The sequence below is a fragment of the Lontra canadensis genome, unplaced genomic scaffold (assembly GCF_010015895.1).
Source record: "Lontra canadensis isolate GAN:19392208 unplaced genomic scaffold, GSC_riverotter_1.0 scaffold31, whole genome shotgun sequence".
NCBI lineage: Eukaryota > Metazoa > Chordata > Mammalia > Carnivora > Mustelidae > Lontra > Lontra canadensis.
This window is the reverse complement of record NW_022631025.1, coordinates 17,521,226-17,547,100: the sequence shown is the minus strand read 5'-3', so window position 1 is coordinate 17,547,100 and position 25,875 is coordinate 17,521,226. Positions and strand designations below refer to the sequence as shown.

The following is a 25,875-nucleotide window of genomic DNA, read 5'->3' as shown; positions in this document are numbered from 1 at the left end:
AGACGTGGTGTGTGATGACTTTAAAAAGATTTAAGCATGAATGGTCTAAAAGCGTTCCCGTGAAATTGCTTTACCCTTACTTAATCTGGCTCTTGGTTTTTTAAAATCAGTTGAAATGTACTGTATTTGGAGGTTTTCCCTGTAAGTACTGTAGCAAAAGAGAGGCATGTAGCCTATGGCTTGATGAGGTAGATAATAAATACGACTTCCTATCTAACTGGGGAGCAATTTTTTCCCCCTGAGTAATAACTAGTAACATCCTTTCCCTGATCCTGCAAAATGTCACTGATGGGAGCCTAGTCCTCATGAAGCTGGATTTTTCCCTTAGATTCCCTGTGAACGAAAGGAAGCCAGAGCCAGTAGAATTCTCATTTGCTTAGGGCAAGCTCTACCCCTAGATGCAAAGAGTTAAAAGGGTGTTTAGCCTCCTCGGTATGAAGTTCTAGAAATACATACAGAACAAACACAAGATGTATCCCAACTGTAGATCTGTGGATTTGTGTTAAAAGAAAGCCTGGAGGGGCACCTGGGTGGCTCAGTGGGTTAAAGCCCCTGCCTTTGGCTCAGGTCATGATCTCAGGGTCCTGGGATTGAGCCCCACCTCGGGCTCTCTGCTTAGCGGAGAGCCTGCTTCCTCCTCTTTCTCTCTCTGCCTGCCTCTCTGCCTACTTGTGATCCCTGCCTGTCAAATAAATAAATAAAATCTTAAAAAAAAATAGAAAAGAAAGCCCAGAATCTCTTGGATGTACTACTGAGTAGACTTTTCCACCAAATAATGGCTGTTACTAGAACTTCCTAAAGGAAAATGAATTTGAAATTTTAAAACTTAGCTGTAACTATATGGCTTATTATTCCGTACAAAGAGTGTTCATGATGATTTAGAGATAGATGCTTAGGTTTATAAAAATCTCTGAAATAATTAAAACCTCAGTAGTTCATAATGATGAAAGAAAGATCACAGTTTGAAAAAAATCTCAAGTATTTGACCCCAAATCAATCCCTAATTTTTAAATCAATATTTGTGGTTTTCAAAGATAGAGGAATGAGACTTTTCATGATTGCTGGTGGGAGTATAAATTGCTACTAACTTTTTGGAGAATAGTTTAGCACTACCTATATATAAAAGTGTGTGTCCTTTGGACCAATAATTCTACTCTGTCGAATCTATTGGGAAGCAAAGATACACACAGATTTATATATAAGGATTGTTTACTGCGGCTTTATTCATCAATGATAAATAATTGGGAAAAATGTAAATGTCTAACAATTCAGTATTATTTGAACAGATTATTATAAATTCATACCATGGAACACCAAGATGCTACTCACATAATTTTGAAGCATGTTTACTAAAGGAAAAAAGATCATAGGAAGAGCAAAGAACTAAATACATAAATATGTATTATAAAAGTAGCACAACACTGGAAGCAAATACCCATCAATAACGGACAGGGTAAGAAATTGTGGTGAATCTGCAATAGAAAACTGTAATATTAAAAAAAGTGATGATATGGACCCATCTCTGAGATACATTATGAGTAGGAAAAGCAAGTTATAGAATAGGTTTAAAAGTAGGCAACTGGTTTTGAAAAAGATGTATATCTATCTCTGTATACACACATAGATATTTCTGGAAGTCTGCCAAAAAGCTAGTAACACTGGTTGCCTCTAGGGAGGTGAGAGGTGGGTTGAGAGTGGGAGGGAGACTGACCCGTGTGAAATTTGTTCTATTTGAGCATTTTCCCCTATGCTTGTATGCCTGAAAAACTGAAGAAATACCAGTACATAAACTGCAATTTTAATTTGTAAGTAATTTCATGTCTATTCACTTGAATAGAAAAGACTCAAATCCAAACCAAAAAAAAAAAAAAATGTAAACAAGAGTAATCTTTGGGTGGTAGGATTATGGTCATGTTCATTTTCTTCTGTGTGTTAGCCTGTATTTTCTGAGCCTCCCGCCACCACCAGGACAACTAACATTGATATAAATTTAAGAAAATAATGATGGGGAAAAGGCAAGGCAAAAGGTCTATAGATCTAATGGGATAGTGAGGTTGGGTGGGGGAGGGGCCAGGTTGGCTCCCTTGAGCACTGAGCCTTGTCTGTAGCTGCCCGCCCTGTGTGGGGCAGGACTGGCCTTCCCAGCTAGAGGAGGTAATTACGGCTGCATTATCCACCTGTTGGCTGAGGCCTGCACATATGTGATTAGTTTTATTGCTATAACTCAGTTGTTCACAATCTTGCCTGCATATTGGAATACCTGGGGGGGGGGGATTAAAAAATACTAAAATTATATCAAGCCCCACCCCAAACCAATCAAATCCAAATATGTGGGGTGAGAATCTGGCATCCAAGATTTAAAGTCTCCCCAGATGATTCTAATGTGCAGCCCAAGGCAGGAACCGTGCTTTAACCTGGAGCTCTGATCTGGTTGAAAATACAGACTCCTACAAGGGTGCTGTGATTTATTACCAGTAGGTTATGGGGCTTCCTGAGAATATAAATATAAAATTAATTAATTAATTTCTTATTAATTAATTAATTAATATAAATATAAAACGAACTACTGGGGGCTCATTTGGTTCAGCGTCTGCCTTGGGCTCAGGGTCTTTGGATTAAGTCCCACATCAGTGCCCTGCTCAGTGGGGAGTTTGCTTCTCCTTCTGCCAGCCACTCCCCTACTTGTGCTCTTTCTCTTTCTCTCTGTCAAATACATAAATTAAAAAAATGTTTTTCAAGATTTATTTATTTATTTGACAGAGAGAGACAGCAAGAGAGGGAACATAAACAGGGAGAGTGTGAGAGGGAGAAGCAGGCTTCCTACTGAGCAGGGAGCCCAGTGTGGGGCTCAGTCCCAGGACCCTGGGATCATGACCTGAGCTGAAGGCAGACGCTTAACAACTGAGCCACCCCGGCACCAATTAAATAAAATCTTAAAACACAACAACAACAACAACAACAACAAAAAACAAATAAAATGAACCACTGATCTTTTATAAAACATTGAGGACCATTTCTGAGACCAGGAAAGCTGGCTCCCAAATATAACTTCCCCCAGGACTCCTTCAGTTTAAAGGAAAAGGGTCTAGGGAAAAGAGAGTGTGAAATCCCAGATTCTAGTTCTGCTTTTGTCTCCTCCTACATGTAGAACCTGCGTCAATGCGTAGACCCAATAGGTATGACCCTGCTGTAAAAGGAGGCAACTGGGTTAGCTCAGAGGCTGTGAAAACAGTCTGAGGGAAGAGGAAAGCAAAAGTGTCGGCATTCGGTGTCACCCCTTCTCCAGTCAGGACACAAGACCTGTACCTTTGCCCTTTTGTAGATTAGTTTTCTCCTATGCTTTAGTTTTAAGGAATGATTGCTGCATTTAAAAGAAATTCCCTGGATCACATGACCTGTTAGATGTCTTTATTCTGTGGTCTTTGCTACTTAATGTAAGCCAGAGAGTAAACCTAAAATATGTAATATTTTCTTCATTTTTCTTATCATTTTTGGAAGCTTGATTATCCTGATACATGTTGTATTTGAAGAGGCTATGAACGTTTCTATTGCTTTCATCTGGACAGTCAGTGGCTTTCAACCCAGTTCTTTGGTTCCAGTTCCATAAGCAGAAGTCATGAGTATTTTTAGGATGTAAAGAATGGATAATCCGGGGTGCCTGGATGGCTGATTTGGTTGTGTCCAACTCTTGATTTTGGCTCCAGTCATGATCTCAGGGTCCTGGGATGGAGCTGCATGTTGGGTTCCGCACTCAGCAGAGAGTCCGCTTGGAGATTTTCTTTCCCTCTGCCCTTCCCCCTGCTCTCTCTCTCAAATAAATAAGTAAATCTTAAAAAAAAAAAAAAAAGAATAGATAATCCTCTGCAGCTCAGTTTTTCTCCATATGTTTGCCAACGTTGGTACAATCTCCATATCAGGGCCAGGAAGGGGTGAAAAAAGTGCCGCATTTGCTTTGGGTGCAAAATTTAAGAGAGCAGCAAAAATCTTGGTAATCAAAATAAATGATATTTTAAGACAGTATTTAAAAAAATTAATGCAATAATCCATGATGAACAAATTATCAGAATTTTAAATAAAGGGAGGATCATTAACAAGTCTGTGCTGAGCCATATTAAAACGTAAGGCAAAAAAAAAAAAATAGTGCTCACTCATCTTACCCTATTCCAGACCTCTTTCCATATTGTCTGAAGTACTCATCCCAGGCCCGCCTGAGTGGCTCAGTCCATTAAGCATCTGCCTTTGGTTCAGGTCATAATCCCAGGGTCCTAGAGTCACCCTGCTCAGTGGGGAGTCTGCTTCTCTCCCAGCTTCCCCCGAACCTGCCCCAGCTTGTACTCTCTCTCTCATTTACTCTCTCTCAAATAAATATAATCTTCAAAAAAACAAAAAAAAACCCAAAAGCAAACAAAACCAAAAAACCCCATGAGTTACCACCCCAAATCTGGGGCTTAAGAATTTGTATAAGGATGCAAAGATGGATGTACATTGACAAATTTGGAAGGGGCCTTTGGAAATTTTTGTGGCTCAGATAGATCTTGTTAGGTTTAAGAGTTAGGAAAGGAAAGAAAAAATTAAAATGAAAGTGATACCTTTATTTCTAATTTTGTGGTTAGGAAGAAATATTTTATGTTCCTACTCCAGATTAAAAAGCTGTTAGCCTTCTTATACCTTGATAAAATTCATAACGGCATCTTAAAATTGATAAGGATGGTAACTAATATTAAATAATAATAGTAATTAATATTAAGTCCATTTGAGCCATTGAGAAAATCAGCACAACAGACACTTTAATTACTTATGTATTTTTCATCAACATGTGCTGTATTTCATTAATTTATCACACATTGAGCAATTAACAACTCTGTATATTGTGTCACAGTCTTCAGTATATAACATGCACAGTACTTGAATTTGTGTCAGAAATATCAACTTTCCTGCAAGGTTGACTTGGTGTGATTAATACATATTTCCATCTGGTTTTTGAACAAAAATGTTGCCTCTCCAGTTTTCTTGATATCCTAGTGATGGCTAATTTTTCTTGGTGAACTCACTTGAGGCAAGATTTTGATGCACGGGGCCAAGGAATGTTTTACAGAGGGAGCCAAGCTTTGGTGGGTACCATCTGGCTAAGAAAAACATAAAGACAAGAAAAGAGGCAGGCTGCCATGTGGGCAATCTGTGGCCTCTTTGATTGGAGGATTTCTTTTTCATTCAAGGAATGAACATTTATTGAGCATTTAGTATATCCTCGGCACTATGCTGAGTGCTGGATCTGGAATAAACAAGACACACGAAATCCCTTCCCTTTTGGAACTTTACATGAGAAATAGTCAAAGGAGATAAATGTAATAGAATACATGATTATTTGATTTAGAAACACAGAAACAAAGAGTGGGAAAGAAACCAGTTGCCTAGATCAACTCTCTAATTTGGTTCAAAATCCAATATCCTCCTACAAATTGCCTCAGAGAGCCCACCTGGCATGCCCATGGGTACAGCGTGCTACTAAACAGGGAGCAGAAATAGGTCCAGGTTATACAGAAATGGAGAGTAAATCAACTGATGGGAATGGTCATCATCTGGGAATAGAGGCCTGGGACTGTTGGGTTTTGACCAGGGACTGAAATCCAGGTTTGATGTTTAAGTTCTGGAAGCTAATTCAAATTTTTCAAAAATTGTTGTTATGTCAAAAACAACACTTCTTCAGGCCAAAGACCACCAGTTTGCACTGTTGGTCTTAGGTGAGAGGCCTGCAAAGGCAGAGGCCTTTGGGAGACAGGTGGCTCCAACTTGTAGTAACTCCAAAGCAGGAGGGAAACACCTATACTAGCGAAGTCATCCTTGACCGTTTGGGTGCCAGAAATATTGGGATCGTGATTTGAGGTCTCACTACATGGTCTCATTCACTCATTCATCAAACATTAGTAAACGGCTTCTCTGGTGTGCTCAGCTTAAACACAGCTTCCATCTGGTCAGCCTTTTAGGACCTTCCAGTCTCGTGGGACTCGGTGGCCTTTACACTGTAAGGTACAGTGTTTCCCCTGATAATGCTAACCTTGGGAAAGCACAAAATCGATAACATTTGAATAGTAAGAGGATCACTTGGGTGCATCAGAAAGGGTGGTGATGGCAAGATGTCCCCGAGGTAGTCGGCTTCATCTAGAGTGTCTGTTTGGTGGCTCTGAAGTTTGGGTATTTTCTCTTTCAGGAGAAGGTATTCTGTTTCATGTCTGGTTTTCCATCTTCAGCATGTTGGCCCTGAAACCATCTTTCGGGCAACAAAGAATCCTTTCTGCCGTTATGAGAACTTTCCTCTAGGTGGCGCCATTTGCAGCTCTCTGAGTCTCCCTGGGCCTGCTTGCCAGCCTTCCCACTAACTAACTAGCAAGGCTACTTTATTCCTTGCTAGACAGCGGTGCCAGCAAGCTCTGCACGGAACAGCTCTTTCCCAGCTCTTGTAGGATCTGCAGCGCTTCACGCTGACTTCTAATGGGTCTTCCAGGTGACCGTCATTTGCCTACCCATGCTCCTTCTGAACTCCTGTAGTAGTCCATTCTCTGTGCTGTAGGTTAGCAATGAGTGCTTCTCATGTTGCACTCTTATTTATTCTTTTGTGCATGTGGACTGTCTGCCCAAACAGATTATTAAGCTTTGAAGAGCTTTGTATGCCGCGGGCATCTGGCATAACACACTGCCTGGGACAAGTAGTCTTCTAGTGTGTTTGTTGTTGAGGTAGGTTCTGGTTTTCTTTTGTTTATTCATCACTTACTGGGTATCTGTTCCAGGCTGGGCACTCTTTTTTTTTTTTTCCCCCAAAGATTTTATTTATTTATTTGAGAAGGAGACAGTGAGAGAGAGCATGAGAGGAGAGAAGGTGGAGCTGGGAGCCTGATGTGGGACTCGATTCCGGGGCTCCAGGATCATGACCTGAGCCGAAGGCAGTTGCTTAAGCAACTGAGCCACCCAGGCGCCCCAGGCTGGGCACTCTTTTGGGTGCCCTGAAAACAGTTATGAAAGACAAGATCCCTGCTCTCAAGTAGCTCTAACGTTGGGAGAAAGAGCGCACACGCGCACGCGCAAGAGAGAACTAGACCATTACAGGGACACTAAGTGACTCTGGGAAGAGGAGCAGTGCAGGCTTTTCCCTCCCCAGGAGCTCCCTTTACAGAACTCAGCCTTTCACTCTATTATTCTAGGATCACTCCTGGAGACTGAACTATGCCTTCGACTGCTTTTCTTTTCCAGTCCCCACAGAAGAGGGGGGCCAGAACATGGGGCAGGTATCCATGTCAGGATACCATGAAAAAGGTGACAGTTGTCACATCTTCCTCTGGCATTCCATGCCCCTAGGGTTGTGTTTTGTTTTTATTTTTTATTATTATTTTTTCCCCCAGCCATCTAGTAACTGCCCTTGAATTCTCAAAATGGTTTATCATCTCACTGTCTGGGAGTGATTTGGAAATGCTGAATTACTTTAAGTGCTGTAGATACGTATTTATTGAAAACCTGTTCATTCTGTAAGATACATCCTTTTCCTGTGAATGTCCTCCAGTTCTAACAGAATGAATTATTCCTGCCGTTTTATACCTTTGTTACTGGTATGTCTATCCCAATTTTAATACAAATTGGTTTCATTTTGTCTTTTATTATGGCTGTTCAGAGCCTCATGCCTTAAAACTGTACGCCTATGGAAGGCAAGGACCATATTGCGTTCACCTTCAGATCTCTTACTTCCTGCACTTTCTCCTTATTTACACATAGTAGGCAGTGAATAGGTGATAATTTAATGAGCTGGGACTTTGTAATATGATCCAAGTTTAGTTACATATTTTAGAGTATTTACTTCCAATATATGGCAATAACTTCAGGAGTTTCTACATGGATTTTGTTTGCTTGACTTAGGTTGTATGAATATTTGCTTGGCAAATGCTTTCCAGATAAATATGCAAAGGTTTCTGGATAGATCTGGGCTCCGATTTTGAATTTTCTTTTCCTGTTTCCTTCTTGTCATCTATATATGGCTTCGTCACTGTCGAGTCTTGCCTTACTTCCGGATTTCTTTCCAATATTTGAAGAAATATCCTCCTATTGATTTATTTTATCCATTCAAATATCTGCTAAGTGCCAAGGCGTATCTCTGAATCTGGGGATTCAGGGGTAACAAAACAGATTTTGATTGTACCTACAATGTGTTCAAACAGTGTAATTTCTTTCATCAAAAGTTGTGTCAATTCAGTCAAAATGGATTACCTGATAGCTTGATAGTAGAGTTTGAGAGGCATTTTCAAAAATCTCAGAGTCCTTGGCTAGGGAACCAGAGACTTGAAGCTTTCTGTCATTTGATTTTTTGGTGTTTAATATCTCTCTGATATATATATATATATATATATATATATATATACACACACACACACACACACACACATACTTATGATTAAATGTTTCCCCTGAAGCCATCTAAAATTTCTGCATATTGAATTTCCATCTTTAATTTCATTAGTCACTTAACTTTAAATTTTAATGTCACAGAAAGTCTAGTGGCTTTACGTAGAGGTTCATAGAAAGGTGGTGAGGTTTGTTTTCTCTGCTTTCCTGGCCTATGTGAAACGTAATCATTTTTTAAGTCCAGATATTCTTTTAAACAGGGAGCTAAAGTATAGATCTAACATCTCCATGACTTGTGTGATCTAAGTCCTGGTGTGTGTGTGTGTCATGAAAGAAGGCAGTCACACACCTGTCATCCAAGGAGCCCATGTACATTCTTGACCTGTAGCCACAGTAGTCATGACCTTACTTTACACTCGGGTGACCAGGTTGCTCCAGAAACATCTCAGAAAGCAGAAAACGTGGAAAAGGGATTCCTTTCACAAATACAGTTTACTCTCGAGGCCGCAGTTTTCATTAAAGCAGGAGGTAATCTGAGTTTCACCTCTTGCAGTTATGAGACCGACTAAAACCTGATTGTGCAAGGAGATTTTTGTGACCATTTATCAGTCGAGTAGGACAACAAAATAAGCACACATTTTAAAGTAAAGTGCCTCAATTGAAAGTGGACTCTAGAAGGGGATTTTGCCGGGGCAATCTTTTTTCCCCCCTCTTCCCCCTATTTTATACTTTCCTTCTTCCACATTATTTTGCATTTTCCCGTAAGTCGACCATAATTCAATTTCGGGCCAGAAGAATAAATTTGATTACTTGGCTGTTAAACATCGTGTGCCTTTTCAAAGGCCAGAGAGGAGCCTGTAACAAAACAGAAATCACCTCAATGGCATGAAAAACTGGAAGCCATCAGGAGGCTCCTGGAAACTTGGACAGCTTCGTTTTGCAGCTCAGGATTTAGATTTCTATCTCCCGTAACTTTGTGGACAGTTTCGCCTATTAACACCCCCCCCCCCCGGTCCCTCTGGGAACCGGTGACAGTTCCTCCTCTTCCTCAGTCTCACTGCACGACTGAGTCTATCCTATGTCCCAAAACTGAATGGGGGTCAGAGGTGACGCGAGATAACTTTTCTAACCGAATGGCGTTTTAGAAACAGGGACGGGAACACCGAAGTGGCCGAGAGGCGGCCCCAGGGCGCCCACCTGCGCGGCCCGGGAGCTGGGGACACGAGCGCGGTGGCCGCCGGCCGCCAGGCGCCCCGAGGGTTCGCGGAACCGGCCGGGGCTGGGGGCCGGCGGGGCCGCATCCCGCGCCTCCGCCGAGGCCGCCATATTCCTGCTCCACCACGCCCGGGCGGCCGGCGGGCAGCCGCAGGTTGGCGGCGGCCCCGGGCCAGCCCCTCGCCGGGGGCTGCCGTGACCGCTGCACCCGCGGGCCCCCACCAGGGCGCGGGAGCGGGAGGCGCCCGCAGAGCCCGAGGGGCCGGCCCAGCCAGGGAGCGGCAGGCGAGTCCAGAGCCGCACAGGGAGGCGCGCCGCGGCGGCTGCGAGTCCAGGAAAGCCTTCCAGGAGGGGCCGGGCGGCACCGCCTCCCGCTCCCCCCCTTCCCTCCCTCCGCCTCCCCTCCTCCTCCCGCCGCCGCCGCCGCCGCCGCCGCCGCCGCCGCCGCCGCCGCCGCCTCCCTCCCGGATCTGTGCTCCAGTTCAGAGAAAGAAGAAAATGTGTGTGTGTGGCGAGGGGGAGGGCGCGCACTGAGCAGCCGCTCGGCTCCTGGCAATCGGGGCCGGGGGTGGGCGTCTGGCGGAGGCGGAGCGGAGGCGGAGGCGGCGGAGCGCGCGGCGGGCGGGCCGGCGAGCGGGGTTTGCGCGCGAGCCGGGCGGTGGGCGCGGGCAGGGCCCAGGGCGCCCAGGAGCCGTGTCAGGCGGCGGCGAGGAGCGGGCGCGCCGGGCGCGGGGAGCCGTCGGCGGCCGCTCGCTGAGGGGACGCCCCGGTGGATGTGCTCTCGCCGCCCGGCGCAGGGCTTAGGGGAACCTCGGCGGCGGCAGCGGCGGCGGCGCGGGGGGCGAGGCGGGCCGCCCGTTCCCAGGGAAGGAGGCGCGGGCGTCTGAGCGAGGCCGGGCGCGGCGGCCTTCCCTCGCGCGCCCCCCGAGCCAGCGCCCGCGGCCGCCTCCCGCGCCCGCCTCGCTCCTCCCGGCGCCCCGAGCCGCCCGCTCCCGCCGCACCCCCGGCCCACCTGGTGGCCCCGGCCCTGGCCGCGGCCCCCGCGGCCGTTCCCCGAGCTCGTCCCGGACGCGCGCCCGGGCGGCGGGGGCTCAGCGGCCACCGCTGCCTCGGGGGAGCGAGGGCGGGAGGGTGTGTGTGCGCGCGTGTGAGCAGGGGGTGCCGGCGGGGCTGCAGCGGAGGCACTTTGGAAGAATGACTCTGGAGTCCATCATGGCGTGCTGCCTGAGCGAGGAGGCCAAGGAAGCTCGGCGGATCAACGACGAGATCGAGCGGCAGCTCCGCAGGGACAAGCGGGACGCCCGCCGGGAGCTCAAGCTGCTGCTGCTTGGTGAGTACAGCCCGGGGCCGGCCGCCGTGGGCCCTCCCGCCGGGCCCCTACGGCCCCCGCCCGTCGCCCCCGGGCCCCCGGGGCCGCTACCCTCCGCGGCCCCCGCCCCCGGGCGCCCACGGCTCGCCCCGACCCTCGGCGGGCGCGCCCCCGGCCACTACCTGCACCCGCGCGAGCGCGCGGGCGCGTAACACGCGCGCGTGCGCGCACACACGCGCGCACACATACACGCGCGGAGGGGTCGCAGCTGCCTTGCCCCGGGCCTCGGCTGGTGCCTTTTGGTATCCCCGAGGGCTGTGCCTTCGGGGAGTGCGTTTATGTGCTATGCATCTGCTAAATGGCAAATCACTTCGAGGGAGAGGCGCGGGGGTGGGAAGGTGGGCAGCGGCGTTGAACTTCCAGTGTCTTGGCCCTGACGCCCCGTGTTGGAGAGGGGAGCCGTGTATGTGTGTGTGTCTGTGTGTCTGTGGCCCGAGGGTGACGAGCCGTGCCGGGGCATGTTGGGGGACGGCGTGCGGTGGGGTGGCTGGTGTGAATCCATTGTCAGTTCTTTCTGGGGTCAGGAGGGAATGGTGGTCGGGTGGGCAGGCTCGCGACTGGATTCCCCAAGGAGTGATGATGAGGGAGTCGAGTGGTTGGCCCTCCAAAGAAAGGGGGGTTATGTATTCAGGTGGCAGTCAAGCAAGCTCAAATGTGTCACATAAGTGCTTTCTCTAGCCACCAGACCACCGAAAGGAGGGACCCAGAAGAGTTTCTTTACCAGTGGATGGTGGCAGGCTTGTTTCTCGTCTGCACCATTCCTTCCAGATAGGAGGGATACGGGAGGGTTGTGCTGTGTGGTTGTTGACAGCGACCGGTTTCTTTTGTTTAATGAGGCAACCCAGATGTAGGCCTGAATTCACAATAGTTACTACTGAAAACCAGTGCAGCCTCTCAATTACTCTCACGGCAGCAAATAGAAACCTTTTGTTTAAAACGGACAGCATTTTAATATCTTTGGGATCTGGACTGGAAAGAAAACGGGAAGTGTATAGCAAAAATTTCCCTTTAATCTCTTAAAAAAAAAACAACCCAACATTCTGCCTTCACACTAAGTTACCAAGAAAATGCCATTTCTCAAATAGGAATTCTATTGATAATTATCTTTGAGAGAATGTTCAGAATCAAGGATCAGGGTGCACATAGGAGTCAGCGTGACATAACTCTGAGCTATGGTGGTAGGGAGAGCAACCAGCTTTGTGGTAACAGGCCTGAAAAATGTCTGCACTTGTGTTCAAGATATTTGTGTGTATAATAAATATGTTTCCCAGACATGTCTGAAAGAGAGAAATATTGTATTGTCAATTCAGATTTAGGAAGCATGCAGTTTCTTTCTTGAGCATTTCATCTCCTGGTTTAAGGAACCAGTTGCCTTTGGGACTGAACTGCTTATCTACTGGATCATTTACAAGAGGGAACAAAATATAATGATCGCAAATAGTTACAAATGGTTAACTCGCATGCCATGCTTTATGTCTTCATCTTGAAACCAGATTAGATAAATGTGCACATGCTTATAAGGAACAGAAGGCAAAGCGCTGGGTAAAAGAGGTGGGCTTTAGGGAATGAAGCCAGGGGAGGGGAAAACTGCAATTGGAAAAAGAATATTTAAAAAAAAAATGTTTTTATTCTCATTTTGGGCTACTTCTAAGGGCTGAATCATGTGTAATTGAACATGTTGCGAATTCTCAAGATTGAGAAAAAAAGAGAGGGGAAGAGAAATAGGCATAGAGTGTCTAAGTACAGATAAAGGAAAAGGATGTGTTTTAGAGAGACTAAAGAATAGGCTCTCTTTTACCCTGTTTACAGTCATTGTTTATGGTTAGCTGTGAATACAGCATTTGAGATCTCAAGACATCCCTGTTGTCTGAAATGTGACAGCTCGAGGTTCCCAGGAGCTAGGAGTTAGAACCCCGGGGGTTTGTCTGTTTGAAGGCCTCAGTCTGAATGTCTAGGAGGAAGATTTTTAGGCAAATACACATAAATGAACGTTTAATTATGTACTGTGTATTTCAGTAACATACAGTGCTTTAAAAATACACTCGGGGAGATGATTTTATGAGCAAAAAAGTGAAACAGTTTTCCTGCTGAAGTGGTAGTAATAGAGAACTTTTTCTCTTATTAGATTATTTGAGTGGGGTTTAATAAGCCTCACCCCAGCCCCCAAATAGAGCCCATTAGGAGTGGTGGGAAGATATGGAATTAATTTAGCACTACCTTCATTAGTAACATTTAAAAATTTGAACAGCTCTTTGTTAGAAACACTACCCCTAGGCATCAGGTAAGAATTGTTACAGTTTCCTGTCCTAGAGATGTTGCTTTTGTAGCATAATGAGTTTGATACCTATACTACCTCTACAGTAAATGTTCTCTACTAAATGTAGATGTGTGCATGTGTGTGTGTGTGTGTGCATGGGATTTCACAGTTTTTTGAATCCAGGAGAAAAATGATGGTTGATTTGAACCAGGAAAGGTGTTGGGGAGGACTTCTCTTTGAAGAACTGCTCTCCCATCGGCTGCTTGGATGAGTTCACTGCATCTTCCTGTTCCCATCTGTCCGAAGGAGGTTCTAGGATTTATCCTTTCACAGTGTCAAGATTTATCAATATTTTTAACTACATTATTTAAATGGAGGGGTCACTTTTATATTTAAATGACATATTCAGTGTGAAATTATTTTCAAACTGAATTTTAGTTCAAGGCATGACGTCATGTAGTGGAAATGGATTTACGTGGTGGGGGACCTTTGCATATGTTCACCATTTATTTTATATATTACTAATATGAAGAGACAAGAGAGAGAAAATAGTCGTCACCTGCCTAGATAAAAGTATAGCAGTGAAATGTGGGCTGTTTTGATACACATACAGCAATTATGCTGGTGTATTCCAAATAATATAGTATTAATATGTTTTGATTTTTATTCTTTTTTTAAAATGAACCCAGAAACTTACCACTGTAAAATAACCATATTTAATAATGAATTCTTGTTTTCTTTACCATATTCGTTCTCTGAATTTACTTACATAAGTATTTTTCCTTGACACCTCAAGGAAAACTTTGTATTCTACATCTATATGTGAGCGAATAACTTCTTTTAACTTGGTTTTAAGTTTTCATATGCTTTGTGCATATATAGTACATTACATTTACTTTAACTGACTACCATTTATGAATATTAGCTAAATTTTTGTATTTGTAGTACACAGGTCACAGTATTTAATATTAATGTGTCCTTAAGACTGTATACAACAAGTGACTTTGAATTCCTGCTTTTAGTTACAGATATTCGTGCTGAAATTTTTATCAGTTCCTTGAAGATATATATTTATATATTTCCTGTTAACCTGTTCTTATTTTACATGTTTTTAAAATCTCAACTCTTTAGATCTTAATCATTAAACAGGAAGATTTAGCAAGCCTTTCTAATGGACTGGTTTCTACCTATTGAAAACAGGCTGTTGCCGGTCTTAGTTGGAAGAATATATGTCCTCCGTCTTCTAACTGAATTACATGCGTGATTGTGGATTTTCGTCCTATTCTAGACCAGCAGCTTAGGAGGGTAAGGAGTGTGTCTGTAGTGCTCACTATTAAACCCCAACTTCCAGCTCAGTAGATCCCTAACTCATGGCATGCCCTCCCTTAAGTACTTGTTGAACGAGTGAGTACCTTTATTCCTGACCCTCCTGATAGAAATTGGGACCATGAAATAATGAATAAATTGTGGAGACACAGGGATACATAATGTTTTTTAATCTGTGGCAGATAAAAATCACGATCTTTAAAAAATTATAACTCTTTGAGGTAATTGCATATTCGCGCGTTCCAGAATCGGAAGTGTTAATGTGATATGTGACCTCGTGTACTGCGCCTGTGTGTTACGGTTCTGTGCTGCATGTGTTTGGGAATGGTGACAGCGATGCTTAAAGTATGAGAGTTGAAAAGGAAAAAAAAAAGATAAACCATTCCCTATCTTGGCTACTTCTTATTGCGTAGAAGCTGGTTTAACCCTGTTATCTCCGGGCCATACACTTTCTCCACGACGCGCTGGACAGAGTGAATTCCAGGTTTCTCCAGAGCATAGGTGGCTACTGCAGAGGTTTTTGTGATTCATCTGTACAGTCAGATGAGAAGCACAGTGATTAAATTTCAGAGTCGCACATGGACTCTTTTGAGTTGCGAGGTATACAGTTGTCCTGAAAACTGGACAGTTTTAGAGCAGGAGCGCACTTGGCCAGCTGGGAATGCACTGGCGGATTCAGACAGGAGGGGGGGTTCATTCACGTGGGTCTGGATGAAAGTGCCTGGCCCACCACCCCGCAGTAGAGTTCCCTGGAGAGGGATGGGGGTTGATGCTCTGAATCAACCCAGCAGTTAGTGTGGCCTTCTAGGATGGCCACTCAGAACAGCAGAAGGCAGGGATCCCTATAAGCAGCCCCAGTAACCGCATCTCCCTGGAAATGCCAAAATACGGTGTTGATGCGGCTGCGTTAAAACCAGCGATTTTATTTTTGCTATTCTTTCAGCTCCCAAGTGTCAAATATGTTTCTAAATGTCAAGATTTATTTGGATGCATCTCGTCTTTTTCTTTCTGCTTTTTTCTGTTTGTTTCTTTGAAGCAAAGTACTTATAGTTTATATCTGGAGGGTGAAATGGGGGCATCCCTCATGAAAATTAGAATTGTAGCTCTGACTCTATAGCAAAGCCTTCAGAGTAAGATTTTTGCGTCGGGCCATGTACATTTATTGGCTGGATCTGCCCTGTAACTCGTGGCTCTGTTTACATGTTATTTCTTCCTATGCAAACTTCGGCACACATTAAAATCATACTATGCTGTGAAGTTATCCCCTGTATATCGATATGTATATTTTTAGGTAAATGTAGGAAGGAGGACCAGAAGAGTAATTTAGTGGCCATTTTGTTTATTACAAGTAAATTTGATAGCCTTCTTTTCATTAAAAACAACAACAAAACCACAACCCAGTTCCCCTTAATAAGAGGTGGCGTGTGTTCAGTTTTCAGAGGTGCCTATTCAGTATAGTTATGATTTTTATTACAGATGAATTTTTAAGGACCTGAAACAGCTTTCACAGTTGTGAGGCTGCGTGCTATGCTAAACTTAGCAGAAAAAAGGAACAGATTTTTCTTCATGATCCAGGCAAACTTACACTTGAGAAGAAATGAACTAGATTTTCCAAGGATGATTTTGATTCCAGCATTCATATTAATTTTTCTTTAATGGGAGGTCATTAGTTCTGTTGATATTAATGGAAATGTTGATTGGTGTTGTAGAGGAAAAATAGGGATCTCAAATGGTACATCTTGGGAAAGAGAAGCCATTTTAAGAAGGTTAGGATTGCTTTCCTCTTAAGAAGGTGGAGGGAGAGAGTCTGTTTCCTCCAGACTCTCTGTTTTGGGTTGAGGGAAATACAAGTATTTGTAGCAACAAATTTAAAGTCTAGTTTCCTGGTTGAAACAGGGAGGGCAATGACATTTTTCAAAAGGAAACTTTTATAATGGCTTTTCAGCAATGTTAAGATTTTTGCAGAAATAATCCTAGGCAAGTGTGAAGTAGCAATAGAAGGTAAAATGTGTGATTGTTGGTAATTAAAGCTGTGGCAGTAACTGACTACAGTAAACAGTGAATGTTTTCTCTTGTTCTGCCGAATGGAGTAACATTAAAGACAGAGCTATTCTCAGACCCAAACACGATTTTGTGTGAACAGCTGTTACTAATAAAATTATAGGAAGTTGTTTGACAATCACCTTTGATTTGTTATGTTACTGATATGTAAAAATCTGATTTCTCATCTAACAGGTAATAAAAGTAAGAAAAGGACCTAACCATACTATTGGAAATGAGTTCATAAATCCTAGGTGGTCATGGATCTGGACTTTATACGCAAAAATAAATACCTGTATTTTGATGCTGAGAACCAGAATTTGCATTCACTTTATAGCTCTGGGGTTGACCTTTATACCTAGCCATCATTTCTGAGATCAGTGCAGGATATTTTGTTAAAAACCTTCATGGCTGAATTTTTAAGAACAAAATGAGTATTATTTAAAAATGAAGTTATGAACATATTTCAAATTCATTTATTCCGCAAACACTTGCTAGTTACTGGAAAATAAACATTTCCTCCGATTTATTTATTTATTTTTAAACAGACATATCTTATGAAAGAACAGTTGCGTACAGAATGCTGGTCAAATGAACCGAGTGAGCATCTAATAATATGTAAAAGAATGTGCTGGGTGAGACACTCCTCATTTCTTATTTGTCAATGGGAAACACTACAGTTGTAGCACTTTTTCACAGTTTTTGTTGTTTCTCAGTTGACGCCCTCAGACGGACTTGTCCTTCTGAGTTTTATCCTTCCTGGCGTTGGCTTTTTTTTTATTGGCTCTTAATACAAAGAAAAAAACAAAATAATCTGAAGGCCATTGTGGAAGCTTTCCGGGGATTACACAACTGGGGAAAGCAGATGATCTTGAGAATTATTTCCTTGGAGCATATCGGGTTTTTTTGCCTTTAACTGTGAGAAATGACTACTGACCGCTTGCCCTGAGCTCCAGCTGGATTGGAAGCTCCATGAAGGCAAAGATAGAGGCTCCTGCGGGTTTGTGTCTCCATGTAACACAAAACCTTGCTCAATTTACCCTGGTTCTGTTTTTGTCAGGAACCCTGGGGACTCGTGGGCAGAGGAGGGTGTGGGCAGGGTGGGCAGCTGGATTCCCCCAAAGAAAGAACAGTTGGAGGATGTGAAGGTCAAGCTTTTTGCTTTCGTCTGAGGGTACCATCCATATGTTCTCCATTTGCCACAGCTCTTTGCTGTTTTGGGGGCCACCCGGGGCACCGTAAAAGGAATTCTGTTTGAGCACTGGAATAGTCTTTGTCTCCTTGCCTGCTTCTCATTCATTGTCTAGCGAGAATGATTCAGTTGAGCATTCTCATATTGTTTCAGGGTTGAAAAGCCAATGGCAGTTTTTGTAGCAGTTTGAATGGAAAACTGTTACACAGGCCCTTTGAAATTTAAAAATTCCATACACCTTTATTACAAGATTAATTTTGGACCGTGATTGGTTTGACTGCTTAGGAAACAAAGTAGTTGTTTCAAGGAAGTGTGTAATGGATTGTAGGGCAGTTGGGAACGTGAGTGTTATTAATGCCATTATATTCCGGCAACCTCACAGAGGGCATAATAATTGATCCACAAATTAAAAAGAGCGAGAGTGAGGCTCTTTGGCTGTCTTGCAGGAACTGAAGAGTGATGTTCAGAAACCTGTTCCTGCATATTTCTAAGAGATAGCCTTGAGTTTTTTTTTTTTTCCCTTCAGAGAACTGAAGTGATGAATTTATTGCCTTTTCCCAGAATCTGACTTTGTTGTTGTTGTCGCTGCTCTTTGTTCACCATTCCTTGTGAAAAAATCGGAAGAGTTTTTCTTCTGCTGCTTTTTTATATTTTCAAAACTTAAAAAATAAAGTTCTTCATTTTTCCTGTTTCTTTCCTGCTTTTCCTTTTGCTGTGGGAGAAAGCAGGGTGATGGGTGGCGCCCTCCATATATTTCCTGGTGGCTGCAACTGACAATTTGCTTCTAAAGACAAGTGCTTCAGTGTCTCCCCTCCCCCCCCCCCGCCCCGTTCCAGCTGTTGGGCAGAGGCCCCCCAAATAGCTCTTCCGTGCAGATACCACCCACCCATTCACTCTTTCAGGACAGCGCTTTCCTCGCAAGGAGGGGCGCCTTCCACTCCCTGACATGCGCATTTCCTTCCGATTTCAGGAACTTCCAAGTTGGTGCTTCTTTCAAACGTGGCTGTGAGCTGGTGAGGGGAAGTTGGGTGCTTTAATACATTAAAAGGACACTTGTGAGTGCGGTTTTAGGAGATGATTAACTTTCTTTAGCAACCGTTTAGTCTGGCGGAAACAGAATACGTTGTTAATTGAACAAAATGCACCATTCTCCTTCCTTTTCCAGAGGGCAGGGACTTGAGATTGGTTCATGATTACCAGCAGGGAGTGAGTGAGCCGGTGCTGGGCAAGCTCTCATGCGCCACTGGGTTTCAAAATAGGATGCAATGCATTTGCTAGAAAGGAGGAAGGTGCTCTAGGCCTGCGTTGGGTAATCTCGAATCTTTCTCATGACTTGAATGTTCTCATCTCAGTGGCTGGAGAGCCTTCAAAACAATCTTTCTACTCGTATTTCTGTACACATAGGTAGGGGGATAGCATTAGCCCAGGCCTTTGCTTTTGTTACACCCAGGCAGCTTGAGTAGGTTTTGGTGTTTTTTGGTGTTTTTGTTGTTGTCGTTATTTTGTTTGTTTGTTTGTTTTCTGTTTTTATTTTTATTTTTTTTTTAAGGCAAAGATGCAATATTACTTTCTGGTCATGTGAGTTGATATTGCAGGACTGAGGCTTTTCAGAGCTGCTCTGTTACACTATATGCTCTTTCTGCAGATGGCAAATGCAGTTTTCCTCCTGTCCTAAAGAGCTGACCCATTTCCTGTGACTTGTTCTAATAATACAGGATGACTTTAATTCTTGTTCCTGGTTTGCCCTTAAAAGAATGCCAGGGTACTTGTTAAGTGTTTAACTCTTGTCTTTCTAAGTAAGACTCGTGATAGAGTTTTGAAAATGGGTTCATCACGCAAAAGCGGTGGCTTACTGGCATCGTGTTACTTTATTCGGCTACATACGTACCCCGTGGCTTTGCATCTTGGGGGAGTTATTTGGATTTTTTTTTTTTTTTTCTAAAACCTGTAACGGAAGGGAAGTCAGGGACTCCCACTCTATCTCCTTGAACTAACCTGAAGGTGTTTCTTTCGTTTGTTCCTTTACTGTTTCAGTAGAAACCTGTGGAGTGAAGAGACGGGACCAGATCTGAGGTCTGCTTTCCAACTTTCTCCGCAGCCCTGGCATCTTGGCCGCTTTCGGCCCGGCCGCCTCCCTGGACGAGGGGGGCCCGAGCCCCAGCCCTCCAGCAGCCACAGGCTCTCCAGGAGGTGTTGGCAGGTCCGCTGGACTCCTGGCTGCCCTCATGGCCCTAGCTTCCCCTCCGAAGAGACTCTGAGCGCCCTGCCGGCGGCTCCCGTAGCTCCAGGGAGGAGTGAGGAGGCGTGAGCGAGGCTGTCGGGAACTGCCCCTCATGCTGCCTGGCCTGCTGCTGATAGTTTCGTCGCCTTCACAGGGAATGGTATCAGAAGCCTCCTGTCATATCAGCATGGGTCTCTTGCTTCCTGCAGGAAGGGCGATAGCCTGGCAGGCGCAGGGGTGGAGCCGGAGGGGCAGGCGCAGTGACCCGGCACTGCCCTGTTCAGGCCTCCGTGCTTTCTTAGGGACCCTCAGGCCACTACCTTCGACTTACTGCTACGATTTTTTACCCATCATTGGCCTTTTAGCAATGCTTTTTCCCGTGCTTGCACAGAGTCTCTGCTGCCTGAGCCCATTTCTGCAGTTTTCAGTGAGCCCAGGTTGGCGCTTTGAGCCTGGGCCCCGGGAGCCCTCACACACTCGGCAGAGCACGCTTGGGGGACCACTTTGTATTGGGAGCCGGTGGGTCCCTTTTCTAGGGCCTTCCAGGGAAGATTTCGAATGAACCCAAGAACAGGCCGTTTCTGTCCATTTCTTCTTACTGGACTGTGCCCATTTTCCCGCCCCCACCACGGGGCTTTCACTGAAACCAGAAAAACAGGGCAGTTTTTCTGAGCTGCCCTCAATTGTCATGGCCATGTCAGAGAAACTTCAAGAAGGAGGCTTCCTGTGTCTCTTGTCTGCATTCTGGAGAAAGGGCTCCATGAAGGAACAGCTGGGTTCTTGGCCTGGGTCTTCAGAAGCACCCGATTCCCTTGGGCGTGCCAGGGGGGTGTTAGGCCTTTACCAACCCCTGCTTTCCTCCCGGCCGTGGCCTTTTCCTCACGATCTTTTCAGCTGGATCGCAGATTTGAAGCTGGATGGGTGCAGGGGAAAAGGGGAACAGTCACAGGTGAAGGAGAGTAATGGGGGGTCTAGCGGGGCTTGGCTGGGCAGAGGGTGTTGTCGCTGGTGGGGCTGCCAGACCCTGGAGAGCAAAGGAAGGGTGCGCTGCTCCGGGGCCTGGTGTCTTTGCTCAGAAAGAGCTGGGCCACCGCAGCTTCTCTTGCCTGCCCCACTGCCCTGCCACCTTTCCTCCTCATGGTCACGTCCCTTGTGCCCTCCTCTCCCAGATCCCGGGGTGCGAGATGAGCAAGTGTAGCAGTCTGGGTTGTTCGGAAGGAGTTTGGGTTGTGTGCGTTCTCTCCTGACCTTTCGGTCCCTAAGGGGGTTACGTAGACTGAGCCCAGAACTCCTGTGTCAAGCAGTGTCCCGAGAAAAACCGTGCACACATTATAAAGGAAACTGACAATGTGGCTCCTTCTCTCTCTCGCTCTCTTTCTTCGTATCTGACAGCTGTTGAAGGTGATGGAAGTGCATCTCTTACCGTGTTGAGAACTCTGCTAATCTGGCGATGGGCTATCAGAATGTCTCTGGAGAGATCGTTGTCCAGGAAATCTGCTTCACCTGGCTTCCCTCTCCTACAATAGAGCACCTGCCAGCTGCCCAAGGCAGTAAGTAGAGAAGTAGTAGCCTGAGCTGTGCTTGCCAAGTGGATTCACACTCAGGTGGAGGCCCAGAACGTAGAAGTCACCTTGCAAATTGAGCTGAGAAAGGCACCTATGAGTCGGTGCTGTTCACATTCTCTTTGGAGCTGTTCACTGTCTGGGCTGTCACATCCAAACCCAGGGAACACGTTATTCGAGGGGCCTTCAAGCCTATTTCCATTTATGACCAACATTCAGAATGGGCTGCTTTTGTCCAAGATAGAAATCGACTTATGAGGATTTCTTGTCTGGAAATGTAGGCAAATATATTTTGAATAATTTTGAATAATTTGAAAGCAGAGCGAGGGAGTGCTGAAACAAAGGATACTTGAAATCAACCTCTATTTTTATTACCAACCAATTCCTGATGGGTCAAGAACTAATAAATTGGCATAATACTGGCTCCTCTTGGAGCCAAGCTTAGTGGGGACACAGAGTCTAGAGATGGAAGGGCCATGATGTGTTCAAGGACTAAGAAATGGTATGAACATGCTAGTTTCTCCTGTGATGCATTGGGTCACCATCTGAGATGTTACACAGAGCACATTAGAAATGACTAAAAAATTTTGGTCATCTCTTGTAATGATGAGTTCCCAAAGTTTCCCATGTTCTTCTATGAGAGAAGATACCTATATCTTGCTTGATTAGTTTCTGGTAATTTGTTTTTTCCTATCCATACAAATCTTGGCAAAAGGTTGCATTTTAATGGAGGAAATTATAGGAGGACTTCATTAATAGTATTTCTTAGGAAATCTTAACTCCAAATATATTTTCATCAAAATCCCCAGCTGTGTCCTTTGAGAAACACATTTGCTGTAGGGCTTTCCACTCCAGGCCATGCTTATTATGGGAACAGAGAATCTTGTCTAGGGTTTTTCTAAATCCCTAGAGTCTGGGAATTGCTACTCAAATTATGATCTGTCCTTCCCAGAATTAATTAATGCATTGTGCATCCCAGTGTATTGAATCATAGAATCACACAAAGATTTGTTTTTTTTTCTGTTAAATATATTCATCCTTTATATAATGTATCTTCAAACAGTATGCTACCAACTGAATTTATATTGTATTTTATTCTCTTTTGGGAACGAAATAAGAGCACTTGAGATAGCTATCCTTTGGTGGTATGATTGTTTCCTAAAATAGTAAAGTTTAATAATGAGAAAAAAACCATTGTATTTAATAGAGTTTGAATCAAGATGTGTTTATTTTCTTCCACATAAGAATTTTCTTACATTCCTAAGAAATACATTATATTGTTTTGATGTTGGCCTTCAAAAGAATGACAATCCGTTCTATGTTAATAACTGTTTTTTAAAGGATATTAACTTTTTTTGAAGTATCATGTTGACACAAAATGTTACAATAGTGTCAGGTATACAATAATGTTTTTTATGTGTGATTTTTCAGTGATTTTTGAAATATTATAAAATAATGGAAATGGTTTTTACAGCAAGTTTGAAAAACTTGTAAAATTTATTCATAAATTTATCCAAAGTGTACTAACCTAAGAAGCATCATTTTTTTTTATTATTTATTTATTTATTTATTTGACAGACAGAGATCACAAGTAGGCAGAGAGGCAGGCAGAGAGAGAGGGGGGAAGCAGGCTCCCTGCTGAGCAGAGAGCTGGATGCAGGGCTGGATCCCAGGACCCTGAGATCATGACTTGAGCTGAAGGCAAGGTTTAACCCACTGAGCCACCCAGGTGCCCCAGAAACATCATTTTTTGTGTGTGATCCTTTCTTGTCTATTTTATTTTTATGTTTCTTGCAAGGGTATAATCATACGGTGCTTAGCTGACTAAGCCATCCAGGTGCCTCCCCAATGTAACCATTGTAAAAATTATGCTGTGATGAAATTCTTGGTGGAGTTAGCATTTTTAATTTTTATTTATTTTATTTTTTTAAGGCTTTATTTCACAGAGAAAGAGAGAGAGAGATCATAAGCAGGGGGAGCAGCAGGCAGAGGGAGAGGGAGAAGCAGACTCCTGATCAGCTGGGAGCCTGACGCGGGGCTCCATCCCAGGACCCTGGGATCATGACCCAAGTTGGACGCAGACACTTACCTGACTGAGCCACCCAGGTGCCCCTGGAGTTAGTATTTTTTAAACACACACGCTTTATTAGAATAGATTAGTAGATATGTTAATTGTAGGTCTGAGGATATGAAAAATTCTATGACTTGACTGCACACACCTAAAACATATCTTGAAGTGATTGTATGCGATTTGCAACATCATGAACAATATTATGAGGGTATCAATAAGTTACCAAGCAAAGAAACATATGTAATTTGAGAATTTGCATTTATTTGATCACTAGTGAGAACAATCATTAGCCCATGTGTTTGTTTCTAGTTGGACCTCCTGTTTTGTAAGTTGTCTCTTTATTTCCTTTGTCTATTTATGAGTTCTGAACATACATATGAAATTAGCCTTTTTCATATTTACTGTAAATAACTTAGCCCCAGTCTTTTGTTTTTCTTTCTCTTTGTTTTGTACTCTTTAATACAGAAGCTTTTAATTATTTTGAGGCCAACTCTGTTGATCTTCTACTATTCTGTTTTAAAATGAAGGTCTTAATCTGGTTTAGGGACCACATGAAAGTTAGATATACTTCTGTTGCTATAGGCAAAAGTAGATTGAACATAGTTTATAAATCACTGTTGTATGATTCTTTTTCTTCTAAAATGACAACGAAATACACTAAAGTTCATACCGTTACAGATTATGCAACATAAGTTGTTCTGTATGTAATTGGCTTTTCTCATCCAATAATATGTAATGGGTATCTTGCCATGTTAATATAAATCTTTAGCCTCATATTTATGAGTTGTTAGAATTGCAATGTAGAGTGCAATTATAGAGTTGCAATTTTTGTAGTTGCAGTGTATTTTCATTCATACAGTATATTTTCATTCATACAGTGCTGCTCTTAGCTCATGTCTGCACATGAAAGCCAGTTGTACACATATCTTCTAAATTCTCTGTTCAGTGACTTCACTTTCACAGCTTGAACTCAGCCACGATTGGGAGTATTTACACCGTGGAAATTGGCAAGTGCTGCAAATCAGGGCTTACTCTCCACTGGGAGGTTACTGTTAAAACATTCACCAACACACTATCATCTATACCTGACCCTTATTGATGGATAGTTTTATTCCTTTATAAAATGTTATAATTAATGCTACAGTGAATATTGTAGGGGATCCATTGTGTATACTTGTACAGTTGATCCCTTCAGCAGGTAAGTCCCTTGGGGTTAGGTCATCAGCCAGATGACAGGCTTATTTTAAATTTTGAAACACATCACCACCTTAACTTTCAAAAAGGTTGTATTAGTTTACTTTGCTACCTCTAGTTTACATTAGTGACTGTCACTTGATGGGTTAAAAAAACTCATTTGCGTTTTATTGGATTAATTTCTATTATACAGCCTTTATTTTCTTTTCTGTACTTTTTTTTTAAAAAACACTTTTAACTTCAACTTTATTATCTTAGCTGTTTCTAGGAAATTGAGTATCTGCAGAAGGATGGAGTGCTCTAGGATGAATGTCTCCAGGGGGAAAAGAAAATAGAACTGAAAACATTATATGACAGGTTTGGCCATGTACAAAATTATACTGAAACACAAAGTTTTTAATTATGAAGTCCAGTTTCTTTTTTCTGCTGTTTCTTATACTTTTGGTGTCATATTTACCTTCACAATTTCTTCCAAGAGTTTAATAGATTTAGGTCTTAGATGTAGGTCTTTGAGGTGATTTTTGTATATGATGTGAGGTAGGGTTCTGACTTTTTTTTTTCCTTCTTTTTTCTTTTCTTTTTTTTTTTTTTTACAGATGATATCTAGTTGTTCTCAGTACCATTTATTGAAAAGATAAATTCTTTTTTTTTTTTTTAAAGATTTTATTTATTTATTTATTTGTCCGAGAGAGAGAGGATGATCGCAAGTGGGGGATGGGTAGGCAGAGGGAGAAGCAGGCTCCCCGCCGAGCAGGGAACCCCATGGGGGTCTCGATCCCAGGACCCTGGGATCATAACCTGAGCTGAAGGCCGATGCTCAACTGACTGAGCCACCCAGGCGTCCTGAAAAGATAAATTATTTCCCCATTGTATGGTCTTGGGACCGGTGTTCTTTATTCTTGCTTTTATTTCTTTCTTGCAATTTCTGTAGGTTTATTTGGTTGTCCTTTTCCTATTTTTTTGAATTAAAATTGTTTGGTTGTTTATTTTAGCATTTTCTGGATTTGAGTTAGAAGTGTTTAAAGCTTTGAAATTTTCTACTT

At 43.4% G+C, this 25,875-nt stretch overlaps 1 protein-coding gene across 1 annotated transcript in view; it reads left to right on the top strand.

Annotated features, from left to right (window-relative positions):
* The first annotated feature begins 10,763 nt into the window (after window positions 1–10,763).
* The window catches only part of LOC116873043 (guanine nucleotide-binding protein G(q) subunit alpha), a 300,399-nt gene continuing 285,287 nt past the window's right edge, over window positions 10,764–25,875 (top strand). Inside the window, exon 1 of the mRNA XM_032866683.1 lies at window positions 10,764–10,930. Within this exon, the coding sequence (XP_032722574.1) occupies window positions 10,795–10,930 (136 nt within the window). The 5' untranslated portion in view covers window positions 10,764–10,794. The remainder of the gene's footprint in view (window positions 10,931–25,875) is intronic.